Here is a 12,792-nt window from a genome sequence, read left to right on the forward strand (position 1 = left end):
GAGCCCGGCCACACCACCCTCCCTACGGCCCTGGTCGGCCACATCTGGCAGTGTACGCGCTGTCACAGCTGACATTTCCGCTGTCCCATCACAGGGGAGGTACGGAGAAATGTTTCCTCCCCAGAGAAGGAACCCAGATATCGTGTGGCCATATATTGTGACATATATGACAGGGTATGGGCCTATGGCCATGATATCTGATGGCTTGTTGGAAAAAATATATGTCGGTCTAACAGACATTTTATCGGACAGTGTATGCCCAGCATTAGTGGCAATAGAAATTAAATTTACTCTCTAGGGAGGAAATTCAATTAAATGCAGTTTACTGCGACTAAACACACGGAATTAGGCCATGTAAACTCATCTCCCGACCTACAGTATGTACAGGGCACGATGGGGACAAGTGAATAGCTCCGAACATTCATTCTCGCCACTATTCAACACTGCATTTAATTTAATTGCCTTCTATGTGAACTACTGTAAGACAAAACTGAGGAAAAGGTGCACAGCACAGGAGTCGTGCCATTTGGCAGAAAAAGCCTAGGTGTATGAAGCCTGGTCAGCCTGAAACAGTTCCCTAAACTACTGTACATACACAATGGTTTTATCCACATTATCTACCGATTAAATGCTGCTTTTGTTCCTAGGCTGTGTAGAAGTTGCATAGATGCCCCCATGCGATACCATGTGACTATAGCAGGAATTCTACTGTATGACAGAACATTATGCAAAGTTGAAGATAGCGCCAGTGTATCATGAACGCGCATTACAGGCTGTTCCATTAAAGAAGTTTGCTTCAATGGTAATATATGCGCATATATATTATTAATATAAACCAGTGACTATAAAAACTAGACTACAGCTGGCACAAAGGTTTTTAGGAATGTACTTAGCATGAAGTTCCAGTAATTTTACAATTATTATAAGTTACACATGAATTTATAAACCAGGAGTTGATGTAGAATTCTCCAATGTATCTTCTTTGTGACTGTTTTTTTGTTCAACGACGATTCATAAAATCACCAGGCAGTAAAAAAATATAACTATGTGTTATGTTAAAATATATCTGTCAGAAACTATAACGAATAAGCAAAAAAAAAAAAAAACAAGCAAAAAGATAATACCTGTATAGAAATTTAAGAACATTTTATCAAATAGTTACATATTGTGTAATGAGTTTGGCAAATTAAAAACAATAAAGTCAATAGTGAATGCTCGGCCTCAAACCTAAGTTAAATCATTAGGCCCTATACTGGTGTGAAGGTAAGTACAGACTTAAGCAGAGTACACACTAGACGATATGTGTACTTAGCGACAGCAAATGCGACTGGACGACATATCGGGTGGTCTGTGCACACTGCACCATCTGGTGTATGACTACCTGATATGTCGTTCCCCCACCGCATTCAGAAGTATGGTGTCGTTCTTCGAATGTTCAGATTTGTGTGCACTGCAAGCCGATCTGGAGATGCGACGAACAACACGCGGCAGGGCGCAATAGTGCGTACACACTTGACGATGTGGACAATTTGAGTTCCGATCCATCGGAAAATGCCAAATCGTCCAATATAACGTCTAATATGTGGCCAGCTTTCAATAAATACTCTGACCCTTCTAACCTCACAAGATGTTGGACCTACTCTTAAAAACCATAATCTCCTCGTAGCTGCTGACTGAGGGCTTGAATATATAGCCGACTGTTATAAAGAAGGGGAAGGATTTACATATTATCTACAGTAAACGCTACCCGCTTGCAATGTCCATTGGCAGAATCATAAGTAAGAAATGGTAGCTAAGGGGAACGGTTACAATTAAGGCATAAAACAGCTCGTCCATTGCTCAATATGCAAAGCAGAACCCACATTTTGCTGCAAACCTGTAGAAAGGTTTAGCAGTCACCTAATCAGTGGTCCACGGTACATAAACATTATCTGCATAGAACCTCACCACAGAAGTAAATGTTTAAATTACACAAAACTATAACGGATTGACCATAAACATTTGGGTATAGATGGGCCGGATTCAGAGTTGTACATAAACCCGATAGTTTGTGTACAACTCCGAAGCTAGAAGATCTGCGCATTGGCAGGATCTATACTGCACATGTGCTGATCTCCTTCTGCGAGCTCACTTGCAGTGCCCAGTGCCATTTATCTGGGCGTCCTAGAGCCAGTGGCTGTGTCCTTGTGCGTAGCTTTACTGGTTTCAGCTGCGTGAAAACAACGGCTTCCATATATAGCTCATGCATATTTTGCACCCTACATGTGATCTCACCATTAGGCTCTCCCAAAGTGTATGCAACTACACATCAGTCTCCTAAACCTGCAAACAATGGCAAAAGCTTGCTCTCAAACCTTGTTACACTGGCCTTTTTAAGCAATCTGTGCCCTATCTAATCTGTGCTTAATGACGCTGTCTCCCCCTGTCCCCACAAACACACTCTCATCCAATAGGAGCACAAAAACCTGTCACACTCTTAAAACCTGTGTCTAATACTGTACCAGCAATCCATTCTCAACTGGTGAGAAATTACATTGTGCACAGCTGTAAGAAATGACAAAAGTCACTCTATAAGCAATCTCATTGGCTCACTCACTTTCACTGAGCACAGTTCAATGTCTGACTAACCCAACCTGTAAGCAGCAATGCCACCCCCTGACTTTCCCAACCCTTCATTCTCCATGCTTTTGGCAATGCAGCCACTTGTACAACATTTTAAATTGAACCTGGTTTTAAAAGAGTAACTGATAATAAACAATTGTTAACATGTGGCAATACCAATCCAAGCAATGCACTCATGTGAAAAATATCACTTTGGAGCACACCAGATCTATGTTACATTTAACTTGTGAAAATAAATAAATACAATTTAAATGAAGGTCTGTAATTACACCAGCCTATTACTCAGGGAAATTATTTAACGAAGCCCAATGTGCAAGTTAGCAACTGTACTGTAGAAGCAATCATTTATGGCAACACCATCTACCTAGTAAGCAATCATCATAACATTGAATTGTCCTGTTTCAGGCTTATTAATTTAGAGAAGTCGTTTCTGATACATAATACATCTCACTATGAGGGTGTCTCAATAGTTCTCCTGTTGGGTTGGGAATGGGATCCCGAGCGGATGGGATGCCGGCAGTCAGAATTGCGATCGGGTTAGGCTGCGGGAAGGGAGGGTTAGGGGATACTTACCTAAACCTAACTCTCCCCTCCAGCAGCCTAAAGGTGCCCATACACGTTACGATTTTTCACCCGATATGGACAGTTTTGACGTGTTGTACAGACCAATCGTATGAAATTAGGTGTTTTTTGTGTGTTCTGCGACCCCGATGTGTGTTCCCGCCATCCTCTAGTTGGATCGCAGATCAGATGGTTTTGCAGAGAGATCTACGATCTTTTGAGTGCAATGTGATACACTTCTATGCATCTTATCCTATGATCGTAAGGATCAATCGTACACCATTTCACCACTTCTTGAAGAATTTCAAGGGAACAATTTCAAGGGCAATCGTACAGCACATCTTACCAACTTTGAATCGCACCGTGTATGGGGACCTTAATCCTCCGCCCCAGCAACCTAACACTAACCCCTAACTCTCACTGTTGGGATGTCAGCGGTCTTGATTCTGGAGCTGGGCTTCCGACAGTGGTCGGGATTCGGACTGCTGTCGGGATTCCGGCGCCGATATTCTGCCCGCCGACTACATTCTATCCTGATACTGAATGGGACGATTACTTGGATGATAACAATTGCAAAACAGCTTGTAGCTGGAATTCTATTTCAGCACTTGCCCATGCCACTGCTGTAAATACCAGCTGGGTAAAGCTTTAACTTTAAGTGGTGCCATTTAGATATCCCAGAAATAACTGCTTTTACAACTGCACTGTACTGGCCTGGTCTCCAACCGTGTCTTCCGTTATGCCACCTTAGTCGTTTTCAAACAGGGTCTGCTATTACACCTGCACAGTTTCCAAACAGGGTCTGCTATTACACCTGCACAGTCTCCAAACAGGGTCTGCTATTACACCTGCACAGTCTCCAAACAGGGTCTGCTATTACACCTGCACAGTCTCCAAACAGGGTGTGCTATTACACCTGCACAGTCTCCAAACAGGGTGTGCTATTACACCTGCACAGTCTCCAAATAGGTATGCTATTACACCTGCACAGTCTCCAAACAGGGTCGGCTATTACACCTGCACAGTCTCCAAACAGGTCTGCTATTACACCTGCACAGTCCTCTCCAAACAGGGTCGGCTATTACACCTGCACAGTCTCCAAACAGGTCTGCTATTACACCTGCACAGTCCTCTCCAAACAGGGTCTGCTATTACACCTGCACAGTCCTCTCCAAACAGGTCTGCTATTACACCTGCACAGTCCTCTCCAAACAGGTCTGCTATTACACCTGCACAGTCCTCTCCAAACAGGGTCTGCTATTACACCTGCACAGACTCTAAACAAGTGCACAATTACACTGGCCTAGTCGCTTCCAAACAGGTCTGTGATTATGCCAGCCTACTAGTCAGTAAAGTCTGCAATTATGCCAGCCTACTCATCTCCAAACATGTCTGCAATTAAGACACCCTGCTCTTCTCCAAATACGTCTGAGATTATATTGCCTAGTTTGAGGCTATGCCTAAACAATTTTCAAATTTCTGCAATAACACCAATAATACATATTTACCAATCTGGTCTGGTTCTCTTTCCTCGGATACATTTCATTTTAATCATTCCAATATATTTAAAAGGTAACAACCTTATCTAAAAAAAAAAAAATACATACATATATATATATATATATATATACACACACACACACACACACACACACACACACACACATATATTGTTATATTACCCTCTTTCGCCTCCTTTGCCTTTTCATATTCCTTTGCATCATCTTCTTTTTTCCTTTTGGCTGCCTTTAGTTCTCGTTGTAGCTGCCGTACTTCTTTTCGTAGCTCTTCACTGTGAGAAAGAGAATGAAGAAGGTCTACAAAAACATATTGAGATATAAATAGTACAGCTAACTTTGTGGATGCAAAATGCCTAATACTTCCATACTTAATAACAATGCATGGTTTGATGATAGATAGATAAATAGATATATAGTGTATTCTAAACAAAGACTGGTTAATGGGGTGAGGGGCATGTAACTATCCCTTTCATCTATAACTATTTAATTATTTCAAATTGTCATCTCACGAAAAGTACTTTATCATGAAACCAAGAGTGTTATCCAGCATGCCAGATAGCCATTTACCATTCCTCAAATGATAAGAGCTGCCTCAATCGGGAGCATCTCCAGGTAGAAGCTAAGCTAAGTCTCCTACCATTGAGTACATCTAAAATATACACGAATCCGCGATTTGAGAGAGTGTGATAGCGGATTGATGTCAACCTTCAAAACAGTACTCCTTTTTGCAAGGAGGATTCAATCCAATCCATGTGGAATGCATAAAAGAGCTTAAATAAATAGGGTTGTCATTTTAATGGTATCATATTAGCCATGAACCTATCATTAAAAAAAGGAAAATTGAACAAAAAGAAATAAGCAACTTTGAAGATCCTCCCTAAATTCTTGAGTCATCTTCAAGAGAAACCAGCCTTCTCCTCTGCACAACAAACTTCTTAATAGCAAACTTCTTTAGACTGCCAGACTTTTATCTGCAGTTCAATGGATAAACAATCATATGAAAAAGATGCGGGAAACATTCCATATCAGAAGGGAGTTAGGAGTTCCTGAGCGCTGGTATTCGCCATTTATTAGTCATGGAGCAGGAGAACTGGGGTGCACATAACGCAAAGGAATATAACATAGCGTTGAGCAGAGAACTGAATCTGAATATTCATTTGCATTTAAAATAAAATCGGGAGAACAATGGGCAATTGGCACGATGGTTGACCCAATTTCCATTGAGTCCAGAACGATATTGATCTTTTAAGTGACAGAATGATTTAACGTGTTGTTTGATCATATACAAATTATTTTTGCTCCTGTACACACTAGAATAGGGGTGGGCAATAAACAGCCCTTCAGCAGCTGACAAACTACACATCCAAGTATTCCGTGCAAGAGTTTTAGCTTGGCCAAATGGCAAAACTGTGTCAGGGCATGCTGGAATGTATAGTTCTACAACAGTTTGGGGGACGCTTATTGCCCATCCCTGCACTAGAATGACCATTCTTAAGATAAATGACTGGGAGTGGCAAGTGGTGACGTCTTCAGAGGCCAAATCGAAACAACATATCACCTGGTCGTCTGCAAGGGCGCCGAGAGCTGCGCCCGGGGGAAGAAGGGGGCATGACCTAATTGTGGGAGGCATGGCCACGCCCCCTTAGGGAAAAAAGAAACAAATAAACATTTTTGCAGTGCCGCTTCGGGGGGCGCTGTGAGCCCCTCAGCCCGGCGCATAGCCAGTGGGGGGCGCAATCAGTGTGGCTCTCCCCACAGGCATTGGAGACTGCTGTGGCTGCTGCTTAGCAGCCGTGAGCAGTCTCCCAGTGCAGCCAAGCACACAGCAGTGTGCTGAACTGCTTTTATGTAAGAGAAAGGGGAAGGGGGAGCGGCACCGGACCCCCGCCGGGCCCCTCCAGCAAGACCGGGCCCGGTACACGTCCCCCCGCCCCTTTGGGCGCCCCTGGTCGTCTGTACACACTACACGATGTGCACCACATCGTACATAACATCTTCTGATTGGCCATGCAACATGGCCAACCAGAGGATGTCGTATACGATGAGCGAGAGGGCGCACTTGTACATGCACATTAGATGATGTAGACGATTTGTCATTCCAATATGGCAAATCGCCCCGATATCGTTCTAGTGCATACCCGGCAACTAAGCAGTAAAGTGTCAGGAAAATCAGAATTTGGATTTCAGATTGAATCCTGGATTCAGTGCATTCCTAAAGGAAGAGGTAGAAATATTTAAAAAATTCTGCATGCAAAAGTTCAAAACTTACTATGGAGTACTTTTGCCAGGTGCTCTACCCGCACCCCTCTGCGTGGAAGCAAGGCACACTATTCCCCAAGCTGTGTACAGAAGGATGGGACAGCAAAGCTGTGTATAGAAGGATGGGACAGCAAATTATAGTTTGTGTGGGCATGCATAAAGATGAGGCAGCCATTGGTGAGTACCACGATTTTACATTCCATTTTCCGCAGGAAGTAAAATTTTTTTTTTAAACCTTTGCCTGGACAAAAGCTTAATGATGCACACTACTATTATGGAAAATTAGTTGTTTTATGTCTGCTCTGAATGAAACCAAAATAAAGGCAAATTTCCCTAACATTCAAAATCAGTTTTACATTGAATCGAATTTGATCCATTTCTTTTTACGAGGCTTAAACGTTGACCGTCTCTGAAGTGCCCAAAGCTTTGATATTGCCGCTGTTTTTATTTCTCAGTGAGAACATGGCTCTTTGGGTCTAAATAACGAAAAACTAAACATTTATCAGGATATACACTAGGTGAACTTCCAAGAAAGAGTTTAGTATCCTATCCGATTTCTAAGAACTCCTAAACCAAGAAAAGCCATGGAACTGAAATATCTAAATATTGTAATGTGCTACTGTTATTACCATTTCAGAGAAGCAAAACAGTAGAAACAAAGACTTGTTTAACGACTGCTGTAAAAACTAAAATGAAAACATCCAGCAGCTGTCGCAGGGCACAAAACAGTGGTTTAATTTAACGAATAAAAAAAAAAAAAACCTCTCAGCACTTCTTGATATATCACAGAAACATTTTAAAGAAATAATCTACAATCCTTCATCCACTGTTAAATGTAAAAAAAAAAATTGTTCAAAAGAAAAAAGTAAAAAAAGATTAATTTCGTATTTTATGAGAATAATAATCTCTTTGCTTTCTTCTTTAGTTTGACTTTTTCTTACACACTGTGAAGGCAGCCATTTTGTTGGCTGACACAATAATAGCGGAATGCAGACTCTCAAATTCCTTGGAACCAGTGACATAACTGTAGCCTAAAACCAACAAAATGGCTACCTTCTGAGGGCTGAATTTTGTTATTTATTAGATTACGATTAAGGCCTAGCTGAGAGGTTCCCAAACTACCCATTACAGTCCACATTTGAAGAATATCCAAGCTTGAGCACAGGTGATTTAATTAGTACCTCAATTTGATTTAACCATCTGTCATCACTCGTCTTTGCTGCAGTCACGTCAAACAGGCCATCTTGGGGAGCCTGGTCCCGTGAGACTTTGCTAGCTGAAAATGTGCCTACGTCGCAATGCAACTAGGATGCACCAGGAGACTGTGCTGATTAATTTGATAGGGGACACTTTTATATCTCTGTGTCTCGCATTCAGCATGCGAAGTGCTACGATGCAGCGGCCACAGCTATTTTCCACGTCAAGTTCCATTTATAGTCTCAGTCTCACAGAGATATAAAAGCGTCACATATCACATTAATCAGCACAGTCTTTTGGTGCTTCCTAGTTGCATCGCATTTTCGAAAAAAAAAAAAAAATAAAATAATCGCTTGAAGCTAACAGTGTTGTACCTGACGGGCTCACCCACGCCAGACATAGCGAGCTGCATGGAGTATTGAAGCTAGATGAGCAAGGACACATCTGTAAATGCATTGGCTCGTCTGACAAAATGGCTAGGTCACAGGGCATAAGTGGTGCGTACATTTTAAACCGAAAACTGGATTTATGAAAAAAAAAAAAACATGGTCAGTTAAGTAGTTAATATACATATCAACAAATTACCATAACATTATAATTTTTGAAGTGTGGAAGGAAACCTAGACCACCAGGAGGAAACCCACGTAAAATGGAGAGAACATACAAACTCCTCACATATAGAACCCTGGTCGGAAAATTAACTCATGACCTCCGTACTGTGAGGCAGTAGCGCTAAATACGTCACCACTGCACTGCCCAAATAATGAAGCATTGTCTGACCATTTAACATTTACATGGACCATTGACATGTTAGTTATGAAGTTTATCTAGACAAGTGATGTGGACCAGATAACACGCCTGCAGCCCTCTTGCCATTTAATACCATAAATAAAGGCAAACAAAACAATATATTTAAAATCAAAGAGACACCATTTGCCCACACAACAGACCCCACATGCCACTCAGCCAATAACACCGCATAGACCATTTATGCAAAATACGCACATATAGCCTTTAACAACCCATTTACCCAAAATGCCTCTCAAACCTCCCAAATTTCCCAAAACACCCCCAGCCTGCTCATTGATTTAATGAAAGCTGGGCAGTGGCAGAGGCTGGACAGGGACATGAAGGTGTGAAATGGATTGACACATCATGAAGGAAGGAAGGACCTGAGGGCTCAGGGTGAAGTCTCACAGCGCCCCCTGTTGGCTATCCCTGGTTTAGATGCTCCTAATTTTCCAGAGTGCGACCACTTAGGGTTTTCTCGAAGGAAACTACTGTAAGCTTCCTCTTTCCAAAGAGAGCAGAAAAAAATTACTTTCACAACATTTTCATTTTGGTATAAAACATTTGTTTGCCAAGGATGATCTAAGAGCACATTGTACGGTTCCTTTAAAGGCATTTTAATATCAAGCACTCAAAAAAAGAAAACATATTACACCATCACCCCTGTAAGGAGCATGCCAATACATATTCAACAAATTGTGCTAATATGCTTATGCTCCACAGTGTTTAATTTATCTCTGTTAAACGCTTGCCAACTACCATGTCAATAAAACAATATTATTGCTGTCATTTCCGTGCCGAAGATTTTGCTTGGTCACACAGCACAGGTAAGCTGCTGAGTCTGGGCTCATTTCCCAGTACAATTGAGGCATCCCACATTGAAACAATACAGCGTTGTTACCATCTCCTAGTCAGCACATTTTTTCCAAGTTATTGTAGTCTGTTTATATACATTCTTCAGGCTGAGCTGAGACTCAACTAAAATCAGCTACATTTAGGCTAAACTGTTACAATACCACTGCAATGTTTCACACCACCACAGTGTCACGATTGTGTAAGATGGTCATTATCAACACACAACAAAACACTAATTATTGTGAAGTAAGCTTCAAAAAAAGAGGCATGGGTCCAACAAGTTCAGCCTCCGTGCCTCCCAATTCGAAAGCCGGAAGGGAGTGGGGATGTGAGAGCAGGAAGATTCATTTCATTTGTGGCTTGTGATTGGGCCTCCCAATCACTACTTCCCTGCTGTCCTTTTGAAGCTGCGAATGGTATTGATTTCCATAGCCATGGTAATAAAAAGAAAAATGACTGCAACACCCCCAAGGAGCACATTACTAAAGTAAGCAGCAGTGCAATTTTAATTCTTACTAACTAGATTTTCCTTTTTTTTGCCGATTTTATACTCTTCTACAATCTTTGTAAATACAGATTTTTACTCAATGCTTTTGCTCTCTCTTTCTCATTACCTCCAGTGCCTTACTGTAAAACCACATTGGTTACATATTATGAGGTGTCACCCCACTAGTAATAATCACATAAACCTCAAATACAGAGCTCCTTATAGATGCTTGAATCAGTATAAGGCAGTGGTTCCCAAACTGGGGTTCCACAAGGCACTTGCAGGGGTGCCCCATGTTGGTGGACCAGTCCCAAATTAAATGATTTATGGACAGATGTGGCAGGATGACCGTTGGTGGTACAGATGTATGTACCATGTGTATGCAGTTTAAGGATGACAGATTAGCACACTTTACTTAAATAATTTTTTTTGCTGATTATCTCAATAAGAAACTTCTGGCTTAGGGGTGCTTTACATTTAATACTGAGACTCTGGGGTGCCGTGATTCGAGAAAGTTTGGGAACCACTAGGTATATGGGATTGGTAAGTAACAGAATCAGGAAGGTGTTAATGCTATGGAACAGCTAAGCACATAAAACTACAAGAGAAGCGAAGCAAAACCTTTATTAGCAGTGCATTAGACTGAGGGATTTAATAGAATAAGATAATTTATTTCAAAAATAAAAAAGGGAAATACTGAAAACCACAGGGAGACAGAAAAGAACCATTAAAAGACAATGTGCCTATTATCCTGTTAAGAATAACCTCTAAGGCTGCATACACACGTAAAGATTTTCTGTCCAACCATCCAACTAGTTGATTGGTTGGAATGAAAATCTGGTAAGGTATGAAGGCAAATGACAATCAGCAATTTGCTCCCAAACGCCGGAAAATGGACAAAAACTGTTGTTTGAACAAATTGTTTAGATCAAACATTTAACAAACTTGTCTGATCGAGCGTTTATCATCTGTTTTCTGGCATTTAGGAGCACATTGCTGATCATCAGTTACTCCCATACGTTACCAGATTTTCATTCCAACCAATCAACTAGTTGGATGGTTGGACAGAAAATCTTTACGTGTGTATGCAGCTTAAGTTTCATTGGTTCCCTGTTCTTTCTGATAGGACGATTGTGACTTCAGATACTTGGGGGTAAATTTACTAAGATTCGATTTTGTCCCGTTTTTCAACTCAGGATCGATCAAAAACAGCCGTTTTTTTCACTTAAAAAAATCGGATATTTACCAAGCTCCCAGTTTTGACAGGATCGTTTTGTTTGATGGTGTATTTGATCGAACCTGTCCGTTTTGAAGACCCGATTTCACCGGCGGAATTTCTCTCTCGAACAAGCAGCCTACACATACAGTATCAGTGAAATATGTGCAGACTGCTTTTTTTTTTATATTTTTAGGGTTACATTTTTTAAAAGGAAAATAAAAATTACGTGGAGTCCCCCCAGACTTTTCCTAGCCAGTCCTGGTTGTCTAAGTACAGGGAAAAAAATGTGTAGGGTTCCGCTGTACTTAGTACAACCAGCACTGGGCTCTGGGAACCAGTCCTGGTTCTGGAATTACAGGGGGGAAAAATGCGTAGGGTCCTCCTGTAATTCCCAAAACCAGCAACGGACCCTTTCTAGTGGGGGCCTGATGCCACAGCCAGGGGAGCCCTTTCACTGGGCACCCCTGGCCTAGTTTGATTGCCTGGGACTATCACCGCCACCCCTGGGCGGTGGGTGGCAGGTTCATAGTGTAGGTGTTGTGTACAAAAATAGAAGTATCAACATTGTCTTTACAGTCGAACTGCAGGTTCCAGCAAGCCTCCCCCACATGCTGGTACTTAGAGAACCACAAGTACCAGCATGTGGGGCATTAAGGGCTAAAGAAATGTCTACAAAAACCCCACAAAACACACGCACCGTGAAAGTACAGTTTTATTACTTACACACACACACCCCTACATTACCAGGAGTGGTCCCCTTGTCCAAAGTAGGCATCCAAGGTCTTCTTAAAACAAAAATCCCGATCCAAGCAACAGATACCAACCAGGATGGTTGATATCTCCCGATTGAAACGCTCAGACACGGCTTCTGCCTTTGTAGAGCCATATCTGAGTGTTCATTGGCTGAGAGAGGTCAGCCCCCACCTCTCTCAGCCGATGAACGTCTCCTCCATTGAAATCAATGGTGGGAACCGCAGAATAAAATTTAGTAACCCTGCAGCTCTCCATTGACTTCAATGGAGGAGCCGTTCATTGGCTGGGAGAGGTGGGGGCTGACCTCTCTCAGCCAATGACACTCAGATACGGCTCAACAAAGGCAGAAGCAACGTCTGAGCGTTTTATTCAGGAGATAACAACCATCCTGGTTGGTATCTGTTACGTAGATCGGGATTTTAGTTTTCTGTTTTAAGAAGACCTTGGATGCCTACTTTTGGACAAGGGGACCACTCCTGGTAATGTAAGTGAGTATGTGTGTGTGTGTATGTATGTAATAAAACTGTACT

The 12,792-nt window shown here is 41.8% G+C and overlaps 1 protein-coding gene across 2 annotated transcripts in view; it reads right to left on the reverse strand.

The window, feature by feature from the left end:
* The window catches only part of CWC27 (CWC27 spliceosome associated cyclophilin), a 261,740-nt gene that overhangs the window by 105,088 nt on the left and 143,860 nt on the right, over positions 1 to 12,792 (reverse strand). For both annotated transcript variants that reach the window (XM_088444062.1, XM_088444061.1), the window contains one exon: positions 4,866 to 4,975. In XM_088444062.1, coding sequence (XP_088300188.1) covers positions 4,866 to 4,975 — 110 coding nt within the window. The remainder of the gene's footprint in view (positions 1 to 4,865; positions 4,976 to 12,792) is intronic.

The sequence above is a fragment of the Taudactylus pleione genome, unplaced genomic scaffold, assembly GCF_031769625.1.
Source record: "Taudactylus pleione unplaced genomic scaffold, aTauple2 ptg000345l, whole genome shotgun sequence".
NCBI classification, from domain to species: Eukaryota; Metazoa; Chordata; class Amphibia; order Anura; family Myobatrachidae; genus Taudactylus; species Taudactylus pleione.